General features: G+C 48.1%; 1 protein-coding gene across 1 annotated transcript; it reads right to left on the bottom strand.

Annotated features, from left to right (window-relative positions):
• Positions 1-2728: 2728 nt before the first annotated feature.
• On the bottom strand, positions 2729-3664 carry LOC126016426 (olfactory receptor 5V1-like). The gene has a single exon (XM_049778996.1). It carries the CDS (start codon positions 3662-3664, stop codon positions 2729-2731), a length of 936 nt encoding a protein of 311 aa, XP_049634953.1.
• Between the last annotated feature and the right edge of the window lie 10762 nt (positions 3665-14426).

Genomic DNA, 14426 nt, shown 5'->3' with positions numbered 1-14426 from the left:
CTCCCACTGCAGGATCTTCCCAGGACTCAGCCATGGAAAAGGGACATTCCAGACTGTCCCTTGGTCTCTCTCCCCTCCAAAGACAATCATCCTGGTGCATTGATTCATGGTGCCAAGACCAGACCCTGTCTGTCCTCGGATGCTTTTTTTTGCATGTACAAAGAGATACGTCTCTGGAGAACTCTATGTTCTCCCATAGTCTCTGTAAGGCTATTCCAGAATCATGAACATTAACCTATCCTGCCATCTGGCTCATGACCTGGGCCCAGAGGACCCCCTTCTCAGTGTCAGTAGATCTAACCAGCTCCCACTTGGTGAGGCATGTCCAGCTGCATGCCAGACCCCAGACTTTATAGTTTTTCGATTACAGTTCATGTGGATACATCCTCAGAGACTGGTCTCTGAGTTAAGTCAGAGCTAAATCTTCAGCAGCACGTCCAAGACAGCAACCCCACTGTTGAGCCATTGAACCTCCTTCCTCACCTCCTTCAGCTGTTCTCTCTCCTCTCCTCACTGCCCTTCTGTACAGTGGCTTATGCATATACATATGGCATTTATATCTTACTTCTCAGTTCTCTCTACTTTGATTTGTTATGCTCTATGTAATCATCTGATCAGAAAGACTAATTAGATTGCATATGTAAATTAGGTTAGGGTGATTTCGGGCCAACCTATCAGATAGCTTATGCCCTTCTATGGATTTATAAGATGATCCATCAGTGAGACCATGATTCCTGGCCCCTCCCTCCCACTTCCTCTAACATCTGGCCTAGAGGTTCCCCAGTCTCATTCATGAGGGTGAGGCTCCTATGGGCAGGCTCCCCTCACTCTCTCTGTGTCTCACCAGAATTGATGCTGGGAGGAGACAGGTCTGTATGGGAGTCACTTCCTACTTGACCTGCCCGTGTTGCTTCAATGCTCCTCCCTACTGTGTTCTTTTCATACCTCACATCTGGAGTTCTTTCTCCTATTCCCCCATCTCTCACATATATAATCTTTCCCAGTCGCTGCACACCAGGCAGTGACAGTGCCCATATCAGGCAGACTCTTGTGGGGTGCACTCCTGATCCACTCATGGTGTCTGCCAGGGAACTGTGGCATAGGCATCCTAGGGGACAAGCTCTGAGGAGAAGGGCATGAACCCTCAGTTGGTGCCTGCTTGGCCAAAGGCAATGTCAGGTCCAATCCCTTGCCTCATATTCTATGCTTGAAACTTCTGAAACTTGCCTCATGGACCACAGAAATCAGTTCCCAAATGAGCAGTGTCATGTACCCATTGAGCCCCAGCCCTGAAGTCTTATCTCTACCATGCCCTTCCCTCCACACCTTAGGGCAAAGGCCTTACCTCAAAGAGGCTGAAGCCATCTCCTCCAGTACCCCTCACCCTGGAGGGATTCTCTCTCAAACTAGCAGGTTCAGCATCTGCTGCTCAGCATACAAAATCCTCCCCAAAGATATAGCTTCATACAATGGTGACTTTGATGGAATGAAGTAGCTTTGACATTCCCTGACTTGTCACAGGCAGCCTGCTGAGGGGTCCCATTGAAAAGCATGATGGCAGCCTCTGTCCCCAACTGGGGAGCATCCCCCACAGTGTCCACCCACATAGGGAGGAAACCCGCTGGGCACCCACCCAATTTTTGGTGTCTTCACTGTCGCATCTTCAATTCTGTGTGTTCACCCAGAACTTCATGAGCACACCAGGAACTTGGGTACTTGGACCAACCACACTGGTACACTAAAGAGAAACTAATGGTGCCATAAATTTCAGGAATAGCATAGGCCTAGAAACCACTAGAATTTTTCTTTTATTTCTTTCTTAGTCACTAGTTTTATTCACTGCTCTGTGGAGAACTCTAGGAGACACATTTTCCAGCAGAATTTAGCCATAGTCCACAGCCATGAGATCAGAGTCACAGTGGAGACTGAGGGAACACTAGGTCAATACCAGAGTGAAGGATGCGAGTCCACTCACTTCCACTCCGCATCAGTTAATAAAGCCCAAAATTCTTTCTACAGGTGCAGTGAGAGTGAGACTTAACTCTTACATGACACACACAGTAGTGAAAGAAACAGACCAGGACTAAGATAGCATAGATCTCATATCTGTGATCTTAATAAAATGCTGGAGAGACTGGTTTGTCTAACTGTATGAACCCCTTGGCATGGCAGCCAAGTTATGAGACTCAACCTCCAATGACAGCCTGCAGATTGTGAGAAGATTTGGGAGTCCTGGCCGATTACTGGAACTGATCCCCCAGTCACAGAAGCTGGAAACCTGCCCCATAGAGACAGGGGACAGGGCTAGTGTTTTTCCAGGAAGCTTTGAGTGAAGCTTTGGAAGAGGATGAAGGACAGCATGTACTCAGACTAGAGTACAATTAGAATAAAATTGCCATATCCTGAGCATGTGTAAGGGAAAAAAAGCACTGAGAACAAGTAGGGATACCAAGCAATGTTCAAAAAATGGGGAAGCATGGGCATGTAGGGAGAGAACCAACCCACAAGGTCTACATGGGGATCTGCAGAGAAGAAGGAAGAAAGTTACAGAAGGTTGGAACCCCAACCCCTGACAATCATCAGTACATCTTATACTACTAAACTGACAATCTAGCTAATACCCTGCTCATTACATTAATCTTACATTTCAAAAACTCAAATAGATTAACAGTGAAGTTTTCCAAGAAATCCCACAAGCCAGACTGCTGCCAGATCATATTAACTTGATTCATGATGACTTTCCACATAAAACCTTCCTGAGTGCATTCTTTACCTCCGTGTTCCTCAGGCTGTAGATCATGGGGTTCAACATAGGGGTGATGACACCGTACAGCATGGAGATGAGTCTGTCCCTGGCTGGAGAATTCTGACTGGAGTTGGGACGAATATAAGTAAAGATGGCAGCTCCATAGAAGAGACAGACCACCAGGAGGTGGGAAGCGCAGGTAGAGAAGGCTTTGCGCTTCCCTTCCACTGACTGGATCTTCAAGATGGTGGAGATGATATAGATGTAGGACACAAAGGTGATCAGGTAGGCCCCAATCCCTAAGATACCTCCAACCACCAGAACCAGCATTTCAGCCACATAGGTGGATGAGCATGCCAGGGCCACCACCGGGGGAATGTCACAGTAATACTGGTTGACCTGGGTGGACTTGCAGAAAGACAGGCGGAAGGTAAACACCGTGTGCAAGAGGGAGTTGAGAAACCCTGCTGCCCAAGTGGCAGCTGTCAGCTGCATACAACGAGCCTTAGTCATGATGAGGCTATAGCGAAGGGGGAAGCAGATGGCCACATACCGGTCGTACGCCATGACAGCAAGAAGGAACACTTCTGTCCCTGCCAGAGCCACCAGGAAATAAAGCTGCACAGCACAGCCCAGGAAGGAGATGCTGTGCTGCTCGGTTAGAAGGTTGTCCAGCATCTTAGGGACAGTGGCAGAAGGGCAGGAAATGTCCAAGAGGGACAGATTGGCCAGAAAGAAGTACATGGGTGTGTGCAACTTTCTCTCAGCCCCAATGGCCAAGAGAATGGCTCCGTTGCCCAGCAAAGTGACCTGATAGATAATAGCAAAGATGACAAAGAGAGGGTAGCGGACTCCAGGGAGATCCGAGAGTCCAATCAGGGTAAATTGAGTCACAACGCTGATATTATAGGCCTCCATCGCCTCTCTACACGAGGTTCCTGAGGAAGGGAATGAAATCGGGAGCCACAGGTTAAAGAAAAAATCTTGAGCGTCCTAAGAAGAAGCTTTGGAAATGGGGCAGCTTTTGACTGAATTGTGTCAACCTGATTCTGAGAAGAGATTGTTTTTATTAGAGAATATGGTAAAAATTACTTTATGGCTGGGCTAGTCCTAGAACAGTCATCCTCCCTGTTGTCAATGGCACGTGATGAGGCCAGTATGTCCATCTTCTCGGAGAACCCTGACCCCGAAAACTGTGGAATTTCATCTGCTGCCCAGATGCTGTCTGGAGCTCAGCACACATCAAGGGCAATTCTGTGACCTCGAGGTGGGCGATAGAAGTTTAATACTGTCCATGAGCAGCCATGGAGTGTGAGAGTAATCAACTAAGGTCCACTGTAAGGAGAACTGGGGTCATCTGTGACAAAGGGTTCCTATCTGTCATAGCTACCTCCCAGTCTGGGACAAGACCATTAACAAGCAGGCCACAGGGACTGTTTTGTTGGCTTCAGTACAAATGAATCTGTGTGAAGATACCTAGATTTGGTTGATAGTGTCTGGCCATTGTGGACTATCCAGAGATGATGCATTCACATGCCACTCACTTCCCCTCCATTGAGATTGTACATGGACAGCACCACGCACCTAAGATCCCTTAGAAAAGGGGGCTATTTGGGCATTGCAGGAACTCAGTGACTGAGTAACACAGTGCTGACCCTTCCTCTTGTTTCATGTGCAAATCAGCATCCCTGCAGCCCAGTGAAGAGGCCACACACTTGAGGAGTCAGTGACCATGACAGAGGAAATATCAGACCTAGAGTCCCTGGTGGTGCACTGGTCTGCTGTGAATACACACAGACTGATGGAGCCTGGAGCAACAGCACCATCTGTACCATTGCAGAGCTGGTGATGAGAGGGAAAGAAAGGACCTCTGCCCCTTTATCCCTGTAGTACCATGTCTGATCTACTGCTTGGGACCAGTCAAGCTTGGCCCAGGGCTCCATCGTTAAGTGACTGAGGAGAAAATGACTATCAGTGAGCCAAACAGGGTCACCCTGGGAGTGTCCAAGGACAGAAGCAGACAGTCTGTCTCATCATCTGGGATATAGAGATTTGAAAGGTTCCTAGCCTCCCAGGTAAAGCTAACACCAGGAGAGGAAACCATCCAGAGAAACTCACTGCCCTGGGCCCCACCTGCCAGATAGGGGGCCAGATCAGAACCACTCAGGGAATAGCAACCGCCTCCATGTCAGGCACAGAAACAACTTACACCCTTCAGAGCACCTTAAATTGTCTGTAATGTTCACCATTTTGACTTAAATGTGTTAACTGTCTCCTGGTGGTGACTCCCAGAATATAGAAAGAGTTACTGGGACTTGGAGTGTCATTCATATGGACAGACTCCCTCTGTGACAGCAGCACAGGAAACAGAAGCTGCATGACCCAATCAGGTGGCAAGGGTCACATTGTGATAGCCCCTGGAGCTTAGGAGAGGGTACCCCAATGTGGGTGTTAGCATTGGGGCACTCTGCACAGGTCCTCTTTCCCAGCTTTGAAGGATGACGGGAGCATCCAGCTCAGAGCCTGTGAGCATAATTCTCCCTGGCAGCCCACTGTCCTGTTCTCACTCACCTGCGGGGTGCCGAGGCAGGCAAGCCCCAGCAGCAGCCTCTCCTGTCAGTAGAAAACTAGAGCCTGGTTCACACTGGGAAAAGAAGCAAATGTGTCATTAAGAAGCAATAGTCCTGGGGCCAGGCGGTGGCTCTAGAGGTAAGGTGCCTGTCTTGCCTGCGCTAGCCTAGGACGGACCGCGGTTCGATCTCCCGGTGTCCCATATGGTCCCCCAAGCCAGGAGCGACTTCTGAGCGCATAGCCAGGAGTAACCCCTGAGCGTCACAGGATGTGGCCCAAAAACCAAAAAAAAAAAAAAAAGAAGCAATAGTCCCAGCCCAAACTCAGACCTCAAGACAAACCACTCCACCTAGTGTGTCAGAGATGACAGTCCCATGATTTGAAGTGTTGGTGGCTCTCAGAGCTGTTTGCCAGGAAGATACTCTGAAACTTGCTCTCAGTCGGTGCTCACATGTACTCAGGAGCAGAATGAAGGAGGCTGGGGGCTCCCCCACCCCGTACATTAGCCCTAGGGACTTGGTCTGCTTGGCTGAGCCCAGGTCTGCACACCAGAACATCTCAGACAAGCAGCTTTTGACCCACAGTCTCAGCAGATGCTCATTGCCCTTTGCCAGAGAGGACAGAGACAACAGGAGTCAGCAATGATTTCCGCCCCTGCCCCTGAGCTTAGGCAAGACCCTCATGGTCATCTCATCTCCTTCAGCACAGCCCTGACTACTTTCCAAGTTTGCATTTCATATGCTAGGATCATCTTCCCCAATAGCTAGTTTGACTCTGCCACAAGTCCCAACTAGCACATGACCACCTTGCCTTTCTGGTCTTGGGTTTCCTTGGCCATACAGGGTCAGTAAGAAGAAAGAGCAGGATGGAGACAGGATCCAGGCTCGTAATTGAAGGCACATCCCTCCTGCTTTGCACTGGTTCAGGTTGCTCTTCTCCCACTTATATCATGCCTGTCCTCCTTAGGGGCGAGCACCCAGGGGACGAGAGGCTTCTCCTGCAGTCGGATTAACCCCTGTGGACAGGCCTTGGCAATGACCATGGCTCGTGTTTGTTCCCCACCCTACAATGAGGGAGAGAACACAAGACAATGTGAATCCCACAGAGGACCCTGGTGTCTATCATGAGATGGAGACCAGGTTTGCCAGGATATGGCCCAGAGCTGAACTGAATATCCAGCTATGTGAGTAGATTTCTCTTATGACACTCAGCCCCACAGTCTCAGTGAGAACCCCTGACCTGGCATGTAGAGTGCTTGTGCAGACAGAAACTCATCTTCCACACTTTGTTTCCTAAGCACTCTCCCATTTCCCTCATGAGTGCCACTTGTTTAGAGCTGTCCTTCTGGAAACATGGTGAAAGCCTGCAGTGTCCTCCACAAGAGGTCACAGGTCACCCATATATAGACATTGGTCAATCTCTGCTCCTGTTCCTAGACCCTTCTCTCAGGTCATCCCAGATGTGTGCTACACTGGTAGGGCAACTTGAGGCTGGCATTGCTTTCTGGAGCTTTATCTAAGATGGCAGCTGATGCCCTAGATTTTGTTTCTTTCCCCGCCTCTGCTTCCCCAGGCTGGGCCACATGAGCAATTCTTCCACTGGTTGATTCATAATTCTGTTTTCAAGGGAAAGTTGAATGATCTGAGTGAACCTCAAATCCCAGTGCTTTTTGTGACACTTTCAGTGCCACAATGATGGAGGTAACTTGGAACCAAACAGGTGAAGTACCGCTAATATCTGGGGTCAGGATGCCAGTATGTTCAGAGACCTCAGGAGGCCAGATGAGCTGTGGCTGTGGACGTTGAGTGCAGTGTCCTCTGGAAGCATGGCTGACATTTCACAGCTTGTTTTATATGAAATGCATGGGTAAGTGGTACCTTGGTCAAACTTGGTGTTGTATGCTAAAAACCTACTTAAATTTATTAGGCATCATAAACTTTTATAATATGATGAAAGCCATGCATGTTTGTGAAATACATAAAATACCTATTGTGCCTATGATGGGGACATTTACATTCAGTATATCATTTGTTCCCTTCCTGTCTTATATCATTGCTGAATGCCAGTCCCTGGTCTGATCCCAGGATGTGATGGTCCACAAAACTCCAGCCCAAATTTGAGCTGCTCCTCACCACCCTACTCTGCTTCTGCACAAAATATATATGTCTTAATGAGGGTGTAGGGCACCTAGTCCTTCAGCTGCAAGTCTCAGCCCAGTCCCAGTCAGACCCCCACCTCTGTTCTTCCTGTCAGTAACCCAGCTCTTCTAACTGGTTGCACACTGTGACAGTCCCTAACACCATCATGCCATTGACTTCTCTGGTGGAATCACATAATCTACAATCCCTCTGGCCATGTGGTAGAGGGCTGAAGTCAGGAGTGGAGGTCATCTCCTACTCCTGCCCAACTGGGGGTTACTTCCTGTCTCCTGTGAGACTCCAACCAAGTTACATCCAAACCCCAGCTGTGCCCATCCCAAGGGTCACAGAGAGCACCCAGTGCCCACAGAGACCCAGCAGAGCAGAGAAAGTGCCACAGAAGCCCTTCTGGCTCTGCCCTGGGAGATGTTGCTACAGACACAGAGTAAGAATGCGCTCAGTTGTGTGTCTGCCCCATGCATCTGTTCATTATCTCTCCATCCCCCTGTCACAGTTGTGTGCTTCTTCTCATCTTTAGATGGTCTGATCATTAGAAATGGTCCCCCCAGGACCATTTATCTTTACAGAGGGATCTGGGTTCCCAGTTGGGTGTTTCTGGGAGGAAAAGAACCAGTTCCTCAGACCTGCCATTGTTGCTAGTGAGCCCATCTCTGTGCTAGGCCTGTGCCTTTTGCATTGCCTGGCCCTGTGGCATTGCATCCCTTTGACTTCAACCCTTGTTCCAATGGCCCAGGATTGTTCTGACTCTAATTTTGTATGGTCTTGTGTCCCATATTGTTGTAATCTGCACAAAAATACTGGGCACAAGCTCTCAAGTGTGGTGCCTTTCCTTAAAAACACCATAACTGGGACCAGAGTGATAACACAATGCGTAGGGCTTTTGCCTTGCTCACAGCCAACCCAGGTTTGATCCCAACATCCCATATGGTCCCTGAGCACCACCAGGAATGATCCCTGAGCACAGAGTTAGGAGTATCTTTGAGCACCACTGGGTGTAGCTCAAAAAGCAAAAAATAAAGCATAACAGCTGGTTCTTTTTTTAAAAAAAAATCTTTATTTAAAGAGGAATAAAGAAGTTATATATAAATACTTCTGGAATTCAATGTTTCAACATCATTCCCACTGCCAGTGTAATATTCCCTCCACCATTGTCCCTCAGTTTTCCATCCTCCTCCAAGCTGTCCCTTCACAGGCATGAATACCTTACTTAATATTGCTTGTTACAAGTAAATGGAAATAAAATTATAAAAAAATCTTTACTAGGGGCCGGGTAGGTGGCGCTGGAGGTAAGGTGTCTGCCTTGCAAGCGCTAGCCAAGGAAGGACCGCGGTTCGATCCCCCGGTGTCCCATATGGTCCCCCCAAGCCAGGGGCGATTTCTGAGCACATAGCCAGGAGTAACCCCTGAGCGTCAAACGGGTGTGGCCCAAAAACCAAAAAAAAAAAAATCTTTACTAAAAGAAATTTTGTGAAAATTGTCATATTTCACAATGGGGTCAGTAAGTCAGCCTGAACATTTACAAAGTTGTTTTCTGCTAGTTGATCATTTTGTGATTGATTTTGCTTGTTGATTTTAGGTGGCTTCTATGTTAATTGAACATCTAATTTGGTGCATTCCTATTGGAAAATCAGAATTGAAAAATACGGAGGTAGGGCCGGGCGGTGGCGCAAGAGGTAAGGTGCCTGCCTTGCCTGCACTAGCCTTGGACAGACCACAGTTCGATCCCCCGGCGTCCCATATGGTCCCCCAAGCCAGGAGCAACTTCTGAGCACATAGCCAGGAGTAACCCCTGAGCGTTACCGGGTGTGGCCCAAAAACCAAAAAAAAAAAAAAAAAAAGAAAGAAAGAAAAATATGGAGGTATCATGTATCCACATGTTCACTCCAGGAGTTCTAAGATCCAAGGAGCTGGGCCAGTAAAGTGAAATTGTAGTAGCTGTGGGTTTCGTGTGTGGCTGCCAGGGCTTCCAGAAGTATAGAGGAGCTGGGTGAGTTGCTTTCCGTCACTCAGAGAAGACTCAAGAGTTCTTAGCCCTCAAACCAGCAAATCTGCAAATTTTGACACCTAGATATCTCCAATAAGCAGTGGAAAAGCAGTAAAGCTGGGCCATTGACATGGCAGTGGTTATGGAGTTTGCAACTGCTGAGATTTCAGTGGGGTGGTGACTTGCCTTGCCCCTTTCCCAAGGGCCCTGTAGTTAGTGCTTTTCTTTCCTGTGCTGATGACATTATTGGTTGAGCCCCTGAAGAAGCTGTCCTCAGCAGAGCACCCCTGCTCTTCCTCACATAGAATAGACCCTATTCCTTCCACTGCCAGCATTATAAAGGAATTGAAACCAGGCCTCTCTGGCTGCTTTGGACTTCAGCACTCGTTCACATCGAGTTTATAAAAAAAATTTGGGTTTATCCCTGATCAAGTGATCATGGCTCACAATTCATGCAACAAAAGGTTTTTTTTCAAGGACATCATACATGAGGAATGGTTTGACACCCACAGAGCCAAGTATCCAGTGATATTGAGCCTTCCACCAACAGGGTTGCAGAATATATGGCATGTGGCACCAAGTGATAGACTGGTGCACACATTGGGATCATAGCAGGCCTGCTGGCATCCACTTCTGCCCTTGACTTTCAGTCAACATCCCTTTGGATGTTCAGTTCCTGGTCCTCACTTTCCAGCTTCTATAGTGCTACTAACCATCTTCAGGGGATACCTAAGTCCCTGTGCCCCTTCTTGGCAGCACTCAGCTAGTCATTGGGATATCCCAGACAGTGGAGCTGGGCAACCCTTTTGAGGGCTGCCTGCACATCCCTGTTCCTCAGACTGTAGACCATGGGATTTAGAAGGGGTGTGAGCACCGTATAGAGCAGTGATAAGACCTTGTTGAGGTTGAAGGTGGTCTCCGAGGGTGGCGCCATGTACACCGCTATTAGGGTGCCGTAGAATGCGCACACCACAATCAGGTGGGATGAGCAGGTAGAGAAGGCCCGCTGCCTTCCGGCTGAGGATGAGATCCTGAGGATGGAGGCCAGGATGCAGCTGTAGGACAGCAAGGTCCAGAAGAAGGGGGACAATGAGAGAAAGGAGGAGGCCAGAACCACCTTCTCCATCACCATCGTGTCCGAGCATGAGAGCTTCATTACCGGGAAGTAGTCACAGAAGAAATGGTTGATGATGTGAGGGCCACAGAAGGTGAGGGTGGCCAGAGGTGTCATCATGACCCCTAGGAAAAGGAACCCTCCCACCCAGGACCCCAAGGCCAGCTGGGTACAGGCCCTGCTGTGCATGAGTAGGGGGTACCTGAGTGGCTGGCAGATGGCCAGATAGCGGTCATAGGACATGACAGCCAGCAGGAAGCACTCTGTGGTCAGCAGGGCACCCACCACATACAACTGCGCCATACAGGCGGCCAAGGACATGACCAGCTCCTCAGTCAGCAGCTCCTGCAGCAACAAGGGGACAATGCTACTGGTGTAAGCCATGTCCACGCAGGATAGATGGCACAGGAAGGTGTACATGGGGGTGTGCAGGCGGGGGCTGGCCCACACTGCCAGCATTAGCAGCAGGTTCCCCAATAGTGTGACCATGTATAGGCCAAGGAACAATATGAACAGGCCCACTCCAGCCTCCCTGAGGTCCCCAAAGCCTATCAAGAGGACATAGGCGATGGATGAGGTATTTCTTCTCTGGGTTGCCCTTAGCTGTAAACAACAGAGAAAACAAGTTAAATCAGGACTGTTAGAGCTCCCTGGGCAGGCTGACCTCTGTCTAGAAGGGTGAGGTCTCCCTTCAAGGTGGGGTATCACTGAACTTGGCCCTGTGCTCTGCCATCTACCTCCTGCTGAGCCCCATGGCCTCTCTGGCCTCCATTGGGTCCCAGAGTCTACAAACACACAAGCTTTCTCTCTTCCTCACCCATCCCTACACCCATCCTACATAACCCTGCCCAGGGCTTTCTCGGGTGGAAGGTGCCACGCCAACCTAAAACCTTTTCTGGGAAGACAGTGACACTTCAGTGTCAAAGGCTGCACTTTGAAATCTTGGTAGATGAATCTCTAATCATGTGCCAATATTCTCTAGGAACCTGCTGTGTCCTGTAGCAACCATAAAGCCCTCACCTTCCTCCCATATAGTCTTTCTCTGTCCCCAGCAGCTAGGCCTCCTCACTCAGAATCAGCCCCGTCTGATGGGCTACTCAGTTCTTGATATAGGGAGTGTCCAAAGTCCCATCTACTAATAACGTTATTAAAAATTATTTAAATTGATAGGAATTTACTAGATACTAAACATGTTTTAAATAACAGTGAAGTGATGCTTCAAGCCTACCCCATTTACCAGAAACAAGCATGGCATTGGAAGCTACAAATACATCATGAAATTAGTGCAGAAGGGAAGGAGTTAGGGGAGGAGGATAATCATTGCAGACATCTAGCTGTCAAAATTCTGTTTCTAAACATGCTCAGGTTACCATGGTACAAAGGACTACAGAGTAGCCCAGGAAAGTAAAGATGACCCAAATAGCACATTGTTGAATGAATCAACTATTGAGTTGAGGTAGAACCTGGTGTGTGTGTGTGTGTGTGTGTGTGTGTGTGTGTGTGTGTGTGTGTTCATGTACTCAGTTTGGTAGCCTCGAATATTTCTCAGTAGCCCCAGCTTTAGTAGATGTGAGCTCACCACATCACTGGCACTGCTCCCCTCTCATGAGAAACTCTAGGGTCTATGGAGCCTTCCAAGGGGGTACTCAGGATTGGTAGGTGCAGTTTACATTCCCAGGAAGTTCCCCATGTACCACCTCCACCAGGAACCAGCCCTTCCCACTATTGTTTTACCTTCCAATCCTTGGAATCCCAGAGAAGTGCTGTCTAGAACATCTCTCTTTCTATAGACATTTGCATGGAACAAGTAGCTAAAGAGGTGAGGCAAGATGTATTTCTGATTACCTGTAGATGATTCAGTATTTACCAGCATGTTTCACATAACTGGTAAAGAAGTGTGTCTCAGGCACATACATGACATGTGTTTCTGCCATTCACAATGCTACCACTTTCTTGTCTTGGGACAAATGGAAATTCACACGTCAACTGAGAAATATTCATAGAATAGTGATTTTTGTTCATCATAAAAGTTGGCATAGTCATGTGATTTTTTTTTTTTTTGGTTTTTGGGCCACACCCGGCGATGCTCAGGGGTTATTTCTGCCTTTCTGCTCAGAAATAGCTCCTGGCAGGCACGGAGGACCATATAGGACACCAGGATTTGAACCAACCACCTTTGGTCCTGGATCGGCTGCTTGCAAGGCAAACGCCACTGTGCTATCTCTCCAGGCCCCATAGTCATGTGATTTGCAGAGTGAAGAGTTTTAATCAAAGAATGAACAGACTGATTAAACAAAATAACCTGGGGCTGGCCATGGATGTCCCAGTTCTGTTCTTTGAACCATGCCTTGGCCCCGTGATCCCCAGGCAGTGATTCCTAGGCACAAAGTCAGGAGTAAATCCTGAGCACTGCTAGGCATGGCCCCAAAACAGAATAGCTCACTGATCATGTGCCAAAATTAAAGTCAACTTCAATTGCTTGCTTGGTTGAGTTCTGTGTCATCTGTAGGCTGAAAAGAGTACATAGACTCTCTGACTTTTATTTAAACAAAGCAGAGTGAAGCTCCTTAGTGTAGTCCTTGGGAGCTGGCATGCTATGGAGTAAAGCACTATTTGAAACAGAAAATACACTCTGAAACCTGACTCAAAGTTGAATAGAGGCCGGATTCTGAAGAACAACCAGACCAATAAGTCTGTTCCCCTACCACAACTGTGTCCCTCTACCCCTCGCTGGGCTTCCTGCCTCTTTCCTCCCAGACCATTACCAATCATGTTAAACCACAAGCAAGTACTGCAAGATACTGCTGCTTAGTGCCTAAGTACAGCACCCTGAGACTTTCAAGGGCTCTCTCTGGTACCAGAGTCCCTCTGAAAGCCACTGTGCTTCTCTTCCACAGAGGATCGCAAAGACAGTGAGAAGCTAGAGCTGTCTTAGTCTTTCACAGATTCTCACCAGCCCTTTAAAAGTTACTGTTATATTCACTTTGTTTTTTTCCCCTTTGGGGATGTTTCAGATTATTTGGGGCCTCACCTGGTGGTACTCAGGGCTTACTCCTGACTGTGCTCAGGGACCATTTCTGATGGGCTCAGGGGAACCACATGGGGTGCTGGGGATATAGCTTGGGTAGAATGTGTGCAAGGTAAGCACCTTCCTAACTGTATATCATTCTATCCTTCACTTTGATCAGTATATCTGACTCTGGCCTGTTTTCCAGGCTCAAATCTATGAATCTCAATCCATAAACTCATCTTTCTGGGCTTGAGTTCTTCCGCTACTTTGGAATCAGTATAGACAATGAAGCATTTGCTTGAATGCACCGTGTCTGCTCCTTCTTTGAGCTGTTGGTGGAGCACTCCTCCCCTGCCTCTCCTTTCTCCTGGTGGCACCTGAGAGGCTGCATTCAGCAGGCCTCTCTGTCTAGTCTGTCCTGCATTTTCCACATTAGCAGTCCCAGTCTCAGTTCTCTGACATTTCCCTCTCCTGTCTTCCCACTCATCATTACTCAATATATGTTTAATTCTGCCTCTTAGAAGCTGGTAAAAATTGTCTGAAGATTTCTGTCGTAGTAACAGAATATTAGTTATCATTTTCTGCAGAAATGTTTCAATTCCCTACACATTAGTTCAAATGCCCACTGAAGTAGAATCTGGTAATGAGTGCATTGTACTCTGCAGGTCTTGATTCTTTCTTTTTTCTTTTTGGTTTTTGGGCCACACCTGGCTGTGCTCAGGGGCTACTCCTGGCTATCTGCTCAGAAATTGCTCCCAGCAGGCACGGGGGACCATATGGGATGCCGGGATTCGAACCAACCACCTTAGGTCCTGAATCCGCTGCTTGCTAGGAAAACACTG

Source organism: Suncus etruscus, chromosome 8, assembly GCF_024139225.1.
Source record: "Suncus etruscus isolate mSunEtr1 chromosome 8, mSunEtr1.pri.cur, whole genome shotgun sequence".
NCBI classification, from domain to species: domain Eukaryota; kingdom Metazoa; phylum Chordata; class Mammalia; order Eulipotyphla; family Soricidae; genus Suncus; species Suncus etruscus.
The sequence above is the reverse complement of the archived record's forward strand: the minus strand, read 5'-3'. Positions and strand labels throughout refer to the sequence as shown.

Coding starts and splice junctions, on each gene's coding strand:
- LOC126016426 (XM_049778996.1), bottom strand. CDS start 3,664: ATGGAGGCCTATAATATCAGCGTTGTGACTCAATTTACCCTGATTGGA.